Here is a 12,922-nt window from a genome sequence, read left to right as displayed (position 1 = left end):
TAATATACAAGAAGGCGGACGTATCAGGCGGGGATCCAGAAAATTAAATTTCAAAAATGATCGGTTGAATTACATTAAATGCTTTGAAAATTGTTTTAAACTATCGCACGGGTCAAAATGCGTGATAGAAGCTATGTACAGTGTAACTGGAAACTTTAATTTTATATCAATATGTAGTATTACCTATTATAACAAATAAGAGTATAGCACAACTGCCACAAGCAATACATGTCCTTTACCGGCACCACCTCCCTCCCCATAAAAAAATGAAACAATTGTCGTTTTAATTGCTAAAATGTGTGTGGTTCAAGATTTTTCTAAAGGACATACCCGATTAGAATTGAAAAAAAGAGTCGTACGTTTAAAACTAATTTTGTCAAAACTTTTAGATTCATTTGGTTATATTTTGGTCCATTTGGGTAAATATATGCACCAGCGCAGCTCTAATTTATATATAATCAGGCCAGAATAACTGACAAATTAATTAGGACTATATAGCCGCCCCCCCCCCCCCCCCCTCTCTTGAAATGTATATACTGAAAACAGATTATTGGCGTACAACATCCGCACACAATTTAAAGAAAATTTCATTTTTTTTTTATCATTTTCGCTAGCTAATGTAAGACATCACAAATACCCCAAGCCCCCTCACGGAAAAGGAAATGCTAGGAGATGAGAGAGAGAGAGAGAGAGAGAGAGAGAGAGAGAGAGAGAGAGAGAGAGAGAGAGAGAAAGAGAGAGAGAGAGAGAGTCGATGTAAATCACAGGTGCGCTAACACCGTTAAAATTAAAGCTTGCTAGTTGGTCTGCCCTACCCTAGCTACATCTTCTCTTTTCTCGTTTTAGAGGCTTAATTATTGTCTATATATGCTTGTAACAAATCAAATCAATTTCAAATTCTAAATCAAACTGAATTTGACACTACAAAACTCTCTCTGTGTCTGTTTGTCTGTCTGTCTGTCTGTCTGTCTGTCTGTCTGTCTGTCTGTCTGTCTCTCTCTCTCTCTCTCTCTCTCTCTCTCTCTCTCTCTCTCTCTCTCTCTCATATCGACATTGGCATTGCCATACCCTACAATACACTATTCTTATCTGGATTTTTGTCTTTGAGGTTGTAAATCATTATATCTTCTATGGTTTAAAACTTTATCATAACCTATATTTTGACATGTCGATTATTTTTTTTAGTTTCGTTTCATAGCTAAAACATTTAGATTAAACAGATCTTTCTTCGCGAGCCGATTTTTACACAGTTGGGGCGAATACACTTCGGGTTAAAATTGTTCGGAGGGAAATACATACAGGGCAAACAAAACCACTTAGATTCGCAAAGCCAACAGTGTTATTTCTAATTTAATTGTTTATACTGTGTGGGGTTAATTCATCAATGTTAATTTAACCATTTTATAACCACTATATAAGAGCTATTAAGACATTTATTTGTAGGAAAGAGCATGTACGAATGATCTTTATTTAGAACAGTTTGATGTTGCTAGGATACAGGTTTCAGATCCATGATTTGATTGGTTAATTTAGATATTGAATCTCGAATTTCGAATCTCGAATCTCGTATTTCGAATCTCGTATTTCGAATCTCGAATGATCCTTCTCGGCTTTCGTACCTTTTCTGTAAATCTCATTATGGAAAATCACACAAATGTCCGAAGGAAGCTTACCTGTGCACTTGTAGCCTTGGAAAAACACACCTCTGGAAAAAAGTATAATGGGGAAAAATCATAGGTTGTTCAATATGTCTCTTGCTGTTAACTATAAAGATTCTCCATGTTTACATATGGCTATAAATGTCAACACCTCTAGCACTTTTTCGGCATTTGGAGCTACTGTATCTAATAGAATGATACTTTAGATATTTAAGATATTCACATTAACGTTTAAATATATAGTGCATCCGATTCAGTACATGTATTTTCTAAATGTAAATTCTTTAGAAAATTCGATTATTTAAACATAATCGGTAATTTTGAAGATTTATCCAGATATTTTAAACATAAAATATTTTTCATATTACAGCTGTCCTACCTGAGTAGTTTTCTACAGACGCTGCATTCTGTTGGTTGATCAAATGTGTGCATCACATAATTGATCCCCTGCGGGGGCAACGCATTTTCTCTGAAATAAAAAGTTTTATTGATGTCTATTTTACAGACAACACACCAATCAGCATTAGTTTGATTAAGATATGCAAATTTTTAATCCATTACAGAAAAAGAAATACCCGGTATTGGCTTTTTAATTTGATTTTTTATAATAAAGAATCAAAATAAATATGATTTAAATAATGCTCAACTACTTACTGTGCCAGTTTTATTGCTTCGATCCATTTAGTCTTAATGGCCTCAGTTTCGGCAAAGAATGAGAATGTCTCTGAGCCATCTTTCTTTCCCATTATAAAAGAGTTGTTGAACTACAGATATAAAAATAATTCAATAACTTAATAAATAAAAATAGCATGATAAAATATAATTTTACAGTGTAAAGTTTTTTAAACTGAAATCACTGTTATTTAGTATTACATGAAATATGACATTAACAAACTATCAACCTCAAAAATCCATATATCGAAATACAAATTAAAAGCAGAGAAACACGGAACTCTAAAAAGATAGAGGTGGAATCAAGTGCCTAGGAGGAGTAGGCATCCACTGTTGACCGGTGGCACCCGCCGTGTGCTCCTTGTACATGTATTATTCTAAAATGCCCCCTCGAAAACAAAGACTCTTTGAGAATTCTATCTATAATAGAATCATACTATCCCGTTTTTTTATTCATTTAATGAATGACCAGACCTCTAAACAAGAGGCCCATGGGCCACAAATCGGTCATCTGAACAATAGTCCTTGAATCATTTTATTTCGAAAGGATTTATTATGAAGTGAACTCTGAACAGGGTTGGCAAAAATGCAGGAAATACTCATATTTCCCAGGACGGTGGGAAATACTGGTAATTCCCGGGAATTACTGGTATTTCCCGGGAAATACTGGGAAATAAAGCACAACTACATATTAGTACTTAATACTTGGACATTAGTCTTAATCAAATCTGTAGGGATGTAGACAATAGTACACCTTGTCAGCTATATGACATTTTATAATGTTCTTAATTTTAACAAGTTTTAACTGGTCAGTAATGCATTGGTTATCTTCTTATGAATACTCAAAACATGGTTCATTCATACATCATTGTAATTTGTTTTTAAGGCTTTAATCAGGTATAGGTGCATCTACACAGTTATCATAAACATGATATCAAAGGTGCCATTTTCTGGTTATTTGGTGAATATGAAAATGGGGCAAGAAAATTGTGAAAAATAAAGTGTGACTGTGTCACTACCTCAGTATGCAACACACCTAAGAAGAAGCCAATCAGCCCCACTCATAGCATATATCTGCCCAAAACAGGAGCACAAAACTGTCAAGTGTCAATTATTTATTAAAACAACGTGTGATTATTAAATTTTTACTTGTAACACCTACACTAATTATAACAGTTTATTTTGTGCTTTGAATTATAAATCTGTAAAACACAAAACTTGAAGTTAAAAAAACTGGACTAAAATTTGTACATTAGCAGCTATTATAGAAGTCTTTTGGAATAGGTGATATCTGGTGAATTTAAGATTCATAAAGTGACAGTGAAATGGGAAAGTATGATAAATTGGTTTTTGATGCTTATTGTTAATATCTTTTATCCTAAACATAAGTTTCACATTGAACAAACTAAAGAAATAAAGATTATAAATTTGTATTTTCCAGTATTTCCCAGTTTAGTGGAAAACAGTAGTATTTACCGAGACGGGAAATACCGGTATTTACCACCGGTAATTCCCAGCACTGGTATTTCCCGGCCAACCCTGACTCTGAATAAATATTGTAAAACTCATATTTTTCAAGATTTTGCCATATATTAAACAATACATAAAAAGAAGAAACAATTTTATATTTGGCATGTATTTATTCATAGTCATTTTACACATCAAATGAGACTGAATTTTAAGCTCTAAAATACCCATTTGCAGTAATAAAAAAAAATATATATATCCCATTTCACTGAAAAAAAAATTGAATTCGTTAAATAATTAGAAGATGATATTGGCATCTGTTTTGTATTTCAATCATTGAAAGCTTCTTTATCGATTCATCAATAAAAATATTGCAGGTGTGATGAGGACATTAGGCATGTTAGATTTTGCATTCTTATCGATCATGCATCTGTCTTATAGACAAAAAACATGGAAAGTCTATATACAGTTGATAAAGTCTATCAATTATTCCTACTTTTTTTCCATAACCATTTTTTATCTTTTGTTCCTTTATCTTTCCTAACTGTGTGTTTGTGAATCAAAACTTCGTAAAAACTAAGTTCCACACCTTTTTGAAGTTGTTTGAATTTATGATCTTTGATCCCGATCTTTTGGATCCCGATATGTGAGTAATTGATGTCGGGATCGAAATTCCAAAAAAAAACAAAAAAAAAAAAAAACTAGTCGATAAACATACACATGTATTTCCAGATAATTTAACTATGATAAACTTATCATGGAAATTTCTTTTTTCTTTAATACTTCTTTTAATAAAAAATGATTTAAACAATTTAAAATCTGCACTATCTTAGAATGATTGCTTAGTAATATCACAAACTGTAGCATTGTAATTCTTAAAAAGAAGAGTTTAAAAACATTTCCCAATATATAAGTCTATGTTAAACTTTGAACATATTTTGGAGCCGTACGTAGTATTAGTCCGGGGATCACGGTTTTCACAATTTAGAATATACACTATCTTATGGTACTTGTATAGTAATCGCACTAATTTTAGCACTGTAGTCCTTGAGAATACATTTTTAAAAACATTTTTCCACATATATTTCTGTGTTAAATTTGTCTTTTTTAATCAACTTTGAACCCCTCTTGGGACCCCAGTATTGACCCGGGGACCGCGATTTTTACAATTTAGAATTTTTACTATATATACAAGCTTTGGTGTAAATATTGGCATATCTGATGCAGTGGTTCTTAAGAAGAAGATTTTTTAGGACACCCACCCAATTTTCGCAGTTTCGCAAATATCTCCCTTTTAAAAAAGGGTATGCCCTTTATTTTAACAATTTAGAATCCCCTTCCCATAAGGATGCTGTGTACAAAGTTTGGTTAAATTTGGCTCAGTGGTTCTAGAGAATAAGTCAAAAATGTGAAAAGTTTACAGACGGACGGACAGACGGGCAGACGGACAACAGGTGATCAGAAAAGCTCACTTGAACCTTCGGTTCAGGTGAGCTAAAAACTTTGATCAGCATGACTAAAACTTAGGTCATTATTTTGACACTCAAACCCTCCTCATCCTTTTGCTGTCTGCTGCATTGTTATAGATTCTCTTTAATGTTGAGCCAGTTTACTTTTACCCCCCCCCCCCCGCCCCCTCTCTTTCGGTAGTGTTCCTCGGATCTAGAGTACAGTACCTTATTTCCCTTACGCTGCGTCTCCCTGTTGGCTGTTTGCTGGTCTTGTACTTTGTACAAAGCCAGGATGATGGCTTCTTTGAAGCCGTATGCTATTCCCTACAAAGAACACAACAAACGAAAATACTAAAGCAGAGGATTATTCCACTGTTTAGACGAGATAGTCATTATCAACCATTTCATTCAGACTAAGATTTTACAAGCAACCAACAAATAGCTTAATGTACAATGTACATATTGGATATAATTGAGGCCAAAGTTCTTATCTCTTCTGTTTTGTTTAGAATTTTTGAAATATGAATTGGGTGATCAAAACAATAAATAGCATAATTTGGAACTTTGACTGAGTTTATTATTAGCAAATAGCTTTTAAGTCGATTAACGACAGAAAATAAAACATAGAATGCTTTTTCAACTTTACTGATATGCGGTTTACATATATAAGTTTGACAAAAAGCGTAAATTTGGGTTTTAGTCAGTCCGACTAACGAAGTTACTCCAATATTTAGTCGGGTCTAAGTTGCGTTTCTGAAAGAGGCGTAAGTTAAGGTTTAGATGTCGAAGAACTTAGACATCTCCGCTGAGTACTAAGGTGGCAGGGGACAGTTTTTTTGATACAATTCATTGTAGCCAAGGGATGCATGTCTTCGGAACTCTGTAACTAGAATTTCCTCAGTTCCCATTCAGCACAAATACCTTTAATTTACTCTTTAAGGCCAATCACCATTTTCTGAAGAAAATTATTAGTCAAAACCTGTAAAATTCTCTACATACTGGTTTTTATGAGATTTTGACCCTTTCATATTTTGCTAATTTTTCATGATTTTTCAGCTTTTTAGACCTCCCCAGCTTATTCCCTGCAGAGGGTTGACCTTCCGTACCGCGTGCATGTTGCACTATCACATGTCAGAAACTTACCGGTGTATAGTTTACAATGTCCCATCCACCTACTTTTTGTGTTATTTTACCTACCGTCTGTAACTTGCAATTTCACTGTGTAAAGTCAGCACAACAGTCATAGCCGCAGGTTTCGCATTTTACTTCTGATTCTCATGTACTTAACATAAGGGGCCTACATATTGCATATCAATTTCAACAAGAGATACCCCTCTAACAAATGATAATCATTAAAAATCATTTCATGAATTTTAGCAACACCCATAAGCCTTCAAGTACAGCAACTCTCAATTTTTCTAAAATATTGAGGGTACTTTATTCGAAACTGTCCCTTGCTACCTAAGCATGCACATATCGTATTTTGTTTTGCTTTGAGGCTATGATTATATGTGGTGGATCAATTTTCCAATTCATGGTACATGTATACCCGAAAGTACACATGCTATACTTTACCACTGAATGTGCATAGTTCAAGTTGTTCATAATAGTATATATTAATGAGATTAGAACAAATTTTAGAGAAATACAGTTGATATGAAAGAGGCAGATATGACTATTAAATGCATTGTAGACGATATTGAGGCACAATCGTACATATTAATGGAACGAAACAATGCATAGAAATTAAAATTTATAGAATGCAGGGACAGGGTACAGTATAGATATGCCCGCATACGTCTGCAAAATGATAAGCCATGCCTTATATAGATAATTAAACTCTTTCAGATGCTGGAATAAGGCTTGTTTCTTTTTTATCACATTACTACATACATGTATATTATGTATATTATTAACTGAAAATAATATGACCATGAGTTAAACAGCAACCAACTAAAATCGAAAATATCTACTGTAAAGATAACATAAACATGAACCTTGTCTACTGTAAAGATAACATATACATGAACCTTGTCCATGTCTACAGATGGATGAAAAGTTCCATCCTCTGTTCCAATATTGAAAGAATGCAGACAATGACATGGAAACGATTCTTGACATCACAGGGATTATCAACATTCGAGGACAGGGTCTCCCCAACTACCTTTCCTGTTTTTGGTTTAATCGATTGATTGTTTTGTTTTAGTTTTTATCGGGGGGGGGGGGGGGGGGGGTTGAAAGTAATATATACTGTATACGGGGAATTATTCGCCCACGTTTCATTTTAAAGCATTTCACCCTCGTTGTCAGCGGGCGAATTTAAGATTGTCGATTTTCAATATCTAATATTGTATTGATATATTATATAGTATACAATTGTTTATATAATAAGTATGACAAATGCAAGCTATTTAATTTGTAAATAGTGCACACGGTTGTAAAACTGCTAAAACAATGTCTTTTGTATTGCAAGTCGACAACTTCGAAATAAAAAATAATAATAAAAAATCCCCTGATATTCATACATCTTAAATATGATGAAACAAAACAATCATGAATTCAAGTAATTCAAGATCAATTCAATTAAAAGAGTACAAATAAACAACGCATATGCATATGCACGAAGATCATTGATATTAAACCATACCTTTTTTTAAAAGGGTTACAAATTTACGATTGTGTTAAATATGAACGCAATTGGTCACTTAATCCTAGAATTAATGAGAATAATGAATTTGATGTTCGAAAATTAAAGGAGATGCGAATGTGAAATTTTAGAATCTTCAAGAACCTTGACAAATACTTGTTAATAGATCTAAAATTGATATACAGTCTGCACACTTCTTAAGCATATTTTAAAATCACATTAATTATTTAACAAACAAAAATTGATTGTATCTAAATGCGACTTCATAAACATTCAAAATACATGTAACATGTAGCTTTCATATGGTTTTGTAAAGATACTAGGAGTAAAAAAAATGACAATGAGAACGTATACGTGTTGTAAAATTGTAAGTATTATAGGTAAGGAACATACAACCACAGACAACGACAAATTACACTGTAAACGTTTTGAGTTGCTCCTATTTCGCCCCTGCGAATGTGTTCGGATTGTTTTCTTTATCGTTGCTAAGTATTTAATAAATCCAGAGGTGCTCGAAAGAAAGTTCACGAGACTTCCCCGAGATTTGTTCAGTTCCTGTGAAATTTGGAGCGGAAGTATAAGTGTTCGGTTAATATTCTCAAAATAAATAAGTGCTGGTCGTTTTTCATATCATATCCTATTTTAATTTATTTTAAAACATGAAAACACATTAGGATGTATGTAATATTTCATCATATAGCGGTTATTTAAACTAAACGATGATATTTAGAACAGAGTTATCGTTCGTGTTCAACCACTCTACACGTGGTTGAAAATATATACATAGCGATGTTTGATGCTTTTGGTTTGCATTACAATGCTTTTTAAATAATGAATGGATGTATGTTTTCAATTAAAACTTAGTATATAGAGCCAATTTCAAGGAACATTCTGCATAAAATAGTATAGTCTGTTTCACTATTAATGCTATTACTAGGTCAGACGCGGATCGAAAATTAATCTTTGGGGGGATCGCTGCTAAGCATGTTAATTGTGACAAGAGCAGAAAAAAACTTAAATATTTTTTATTGTCACATTTATTTCTAGAACTCATTTTATCCATCATATAATGGAGATAAAGTTTAAAATCAATTAACGTCTAGATTTTATATTTGACTACAATTACCTAGATTCTAGGAAATAGACTATAAACACGAGGCATGATTTTTACTACGAAACTTAAAGGGTCAAATAAAACCACGTGGTCTAAATTTAAAAGACAATAACATCCGCAGGGGTGTATTTAAAGGAGTATTCTCAATGTTTTGAAATCAGTTTCGTTTCATAAGTTCAAATTTCATTAGAAACATTACATTCTAGTCTATGCTTACCGAGTATTGATTTAAAAATCAATAATCTTTCGTACTTATATACATTTATCTTGTTGGGTAATAAATGTTTAATTTAGAATTATAGCATCTTTTTAATTATTGTGTTTATATCATTTATCGGGGTATACCCATCTTTAATTCTTCATACTTTAGGTAATTTTCATTAACGAGTATTTATGTATATTACATACGTTTAATCAGTTAAGCCCATTATTTACATGTATCAAATTGATTTAATCCTAATTTATTTAAAAATAGGAACAGTTATCGAACAATAGGTATTTTTTAAGCTATACGTACATGTACAAAAAGTTCAATAGATGTGAATGTTTAATCCTTGATAACACCTTAAACAAACCAAAAAATCAAAATTCTTTGTTTATTTTGCTTGAGAAACAAAAAACTCGCCATTGTTGTGCACAGACTAAGGACTTACGCCTACCCATTTGCAGGCGTAGATTTAATCCCAAATTTAGGCCCAACTAAGTTTCCGTCTTTTTGTAAAATGCAACTTAGTCTGGTTTTGAAATTCAGTCCCTGATTTAGTCTGGACTAAGCTGGTCGTCACCGGAAGCACTTCAATTTTTTTGCATTTAATTTGTTTCATAAAAAATTGAGATACAAGTAATAATTCTTACATATGTAATGTGTCCGATGTTAAATAAAATCAAAAAAAATCTACTTCCTGTTAGATATCTCAAATATCTGAGAAAGCGTTTTTATATAAATGTTTTAAAGGGTACCTGCAGCCCAGTCGATGTGAAACATATGTTAAAGAGTTTATTTACCAAAATTTAATGCAAAAAATCGCATCGAAATCGGTGCAAAAATAACGGAGTTACGCCTCTTCAAAGTGGCTATTTTTACCTGCTTTGGGAAATCTAATCAAGAGAAAACAGAATTAAGCGATAACGAGGCTTTAGCGGAAGTGACGTCACGAGGTCAACAGGAGGGAAATTTCCTTTCAAAGCTATACAAATTAAATTCGATTTTTCAGCCAAAATGATTGATATAGGTCTGATGATTTGACTTATCTTGTTATTTTAAGTATTGTAGATCTAGAAATTTGTATCCGTTATTATTTTATTACAATCAGATTTCCTTTTAAAAGGATTTTAAAATTTGTTATTCTCGTCGCCTTTTTACCGATGAATACGATACGCTTACATAGGCAAATTCATGTTCATTATTCATTTTTTGATTACATAATATCCTTACACACACGAGTGATCCGAGACAATGACACAGGTAAACAGGTAAACTAACGAAGCCACTGCTCCAGACACACGTGTATCTGGGGTATGTATACACAAGGTACACGAGTCTGGTGAACGAAGAGAGGGTTTCACACCTCTAGGCGGGTAAATTGATTTGTGTATAATTAGCTACTCAATTGTTAAAAGATAAAACAGAGAAATAAATTAGACTGTGTAAAATCAAGCATTCGTCAGCTAAAACATGTGTATAGTCCGTCCATCAGTGATCAAATAATCATGCATGATACTATTAAATAGTAAAACTAATGTTCGAAGTAAATACCTTTATTGTTACTTATCTAATCACTTCATAATGACTAAATTTATAATTCAGCAATTGAAACCTTTTTTATGTGAACAAGTTATTATTTCGGAAGTAATTACGTTGTTCTTTATAATTTCTTATTTAATAAAGTGCAACGTACGTTCTTTCGAGCGCTATTGTCAGCAATTAAACGCTTTATAACTCCGTAATACTGACAACGAATCATTATGAAATCTGAATAAACTGGGACATTTTGACAAAGGATGTAAATAAATGTAAAATTAAATTCCATTATCGTATTTTTAAAAGAATACGAGACAGACTTAATCATGCAACCATCTTGGACTTTCGCCTTGATCCGTTTATAATCCTGTGTTTGTTTGTTAAAGAATGCATACTATTTTGATTGTTATTGGTCCGATATCAATATTATTGAATAATCGGGCGACATCATTTGTAATTTTATTCCTTATACGAGGAATAGACCCCGAGTTACCTTTTACGAAATATCATTATGTATTATCAATATTATTAATCAGTTAATAATGTCACTGGGAAATCATTCGAAAGAATGACAATATTAACAAAATATGTTTCTTATAACAATAATGCTTTGATTAATTGTCATTTTGCTACATATGGTGTGCATTTATATGTAAAATGTGTTACACATTTGACGAAATTCATGAAGCAAACAATTGTCCGAATTCGGCCTTTTTGTTCGATTAAATACGGGTTAAACTCAACCAACAGTATAATTAGTCATCCAGGGTTGATAAGGAAATAAAACAACAGAAAAAAATGTTCATATATCGATAAAACAATGCAAGAAAACGAACAGTTTTCATACGATATTCCTGTTTCTCATACAGCGGCGTTGACCCCGTGACGTCACAGTTCATCTCGCGCCAAATCGGCTTGATTCAAAACTCGTTCAGGTGTGAAATCGGGTTTTCCCCAAATATCTCGAAAACTACTTATGCGATCGCTGTAAAATTTTCAGGATTATGTTTTTACATATAGATCCCCATTATATCAAAAATTGACCGGCACTGCAGGTACCCTTTAACCACTAGATCTCAGAAAATCAAGTGATCAGTACACGAAACTTATATAGATAATAGGCATTCGATAGAAAATGTGTTTAACCACTTTCCTTTTGTCAACCGTAACTTCCGGTCCTCCCCGGAAAGGTTCAAACAAATCAAGCTGTTTGAAAGTTTAACTGTTTTTCTTGACAATTTTAGTAAAATTTATAAACAAGTGTCTAATGTTCAAGAATTACTAACTTTTTATTTTCACTGTGCATTTCCGTTTGTCCGTTTCCTGTCAAGAGACAAAAAAACCCAATGAATCCACCAGATCTCGAGAACGGTGATAACTTGAACAACCAAACTTTGTGGGATGATCGTCCTAAGTATGTATCCGTGTTCACATTATTTTGTTTGAATCGTCGTTGAATCTTCCGGTCGTCATCAAAAGAACTTGAAAAATATGTTTCTCCTAATTTTTTTTACATACCGGTCTCGAGACAAATAACCTAGTTTCACCAGGATCTCAGATTTAGCATAGAGTATCAAAATTTCATCGTATCATATAAAACAAAATCATACGGAAACCCTACTCGTTACTCGTAACGAGATCTAGTTATATAAACAATTGTCTACACCACCACCCCAATAACTCAAAGCAGATAGAGAAAAAAAGTAAGACTAAAATGTATTTGTTAAAACGGTAAAGATGCAAAATATCATATCCAGAGGGGGGTAGGGGATTTTTTTAGATGCCTTTTCCATTAAACTCTTAGAAACCTTTTATTTATAAAGCTTTCGTCAAATAGGTAGGGGGTTCTTAGATAACTTCTTTCATACCTAATTTTAATCAAGATATTGTATACAGGAATATAATGAAAAGGAATCAGCCTTATTCCAGCATCTGAAAGTGTGAAAATATCTATATGAAGTATGACTTTTCATTCTGCAGATGTACTTTACCCTGCCCCTGCATTCTATAAATATTTTGAATTTTACACGAATAATGGAGTTACTATCTAAGCATTGTTTCGTTCAATTAATATGACATACATTGTATGATTGTGCCTCAATATGTATAATATAAAACACCATTCTCTGACAAATTAACAAATATATATTTATACTGTGTACTTATCTCGTT

General features: G+C 32.8%; 1 protein-coding gene across 1 annotated transcript in view; it reads right to left on the bottom strand.

The window, feature by feature from the left end:
* Window positions 1-12,922, bottom strand: part of LOC128191332 (guanine nucleotide exchange factor VAV2-like) — a 33,352-nt gene that overhangs the window by 4,129 nt on the left and 16,301 nt on the right. The window contains exons 5-8 of the mRNA XM_052863405.1: window positions 5,474-5,572; window positions 2,313-2,422; window positions 2,038-2,127; window positions 1,674-1,705 (exon numbers count right to left, since the gene is read on the bottom strand). Of these exons, the coding sequence (XP_052719365.1) occupies window positions 1,674-1,705; window positions 2,038-2,127; window positions 2,313-2,422; window positions 5,474-5,572 (331 nt within the window). The remainder of the gene's footprint in view (window positions 1-1,673; window positions 1,706-2,037; window positions 2,128-2,312; window positions 2,423-5,473; window positions 5,573-12,922) is intronic.

The sequence above is a fragment of the Crassostrea angulata genome, chromosome 7 (assembly GCF_025612915.1).
Source record: "Crassostrea angulata isolate pt1a10 chromosome 7, ASM2561291v2, whole genome shotgun sequence".
NCBI classification, from domain to species: Eukaryota; Metazoa; Mollusca; class Bivalvia; order Ostreida; family Ostreidae; genus Magallana; species Magallana angulata.
The sequence above is the reverse complement of the archived record's forward strand: the minus strand, read 5'-3'. Positions and strand labels throughout refer to the sequence as shown.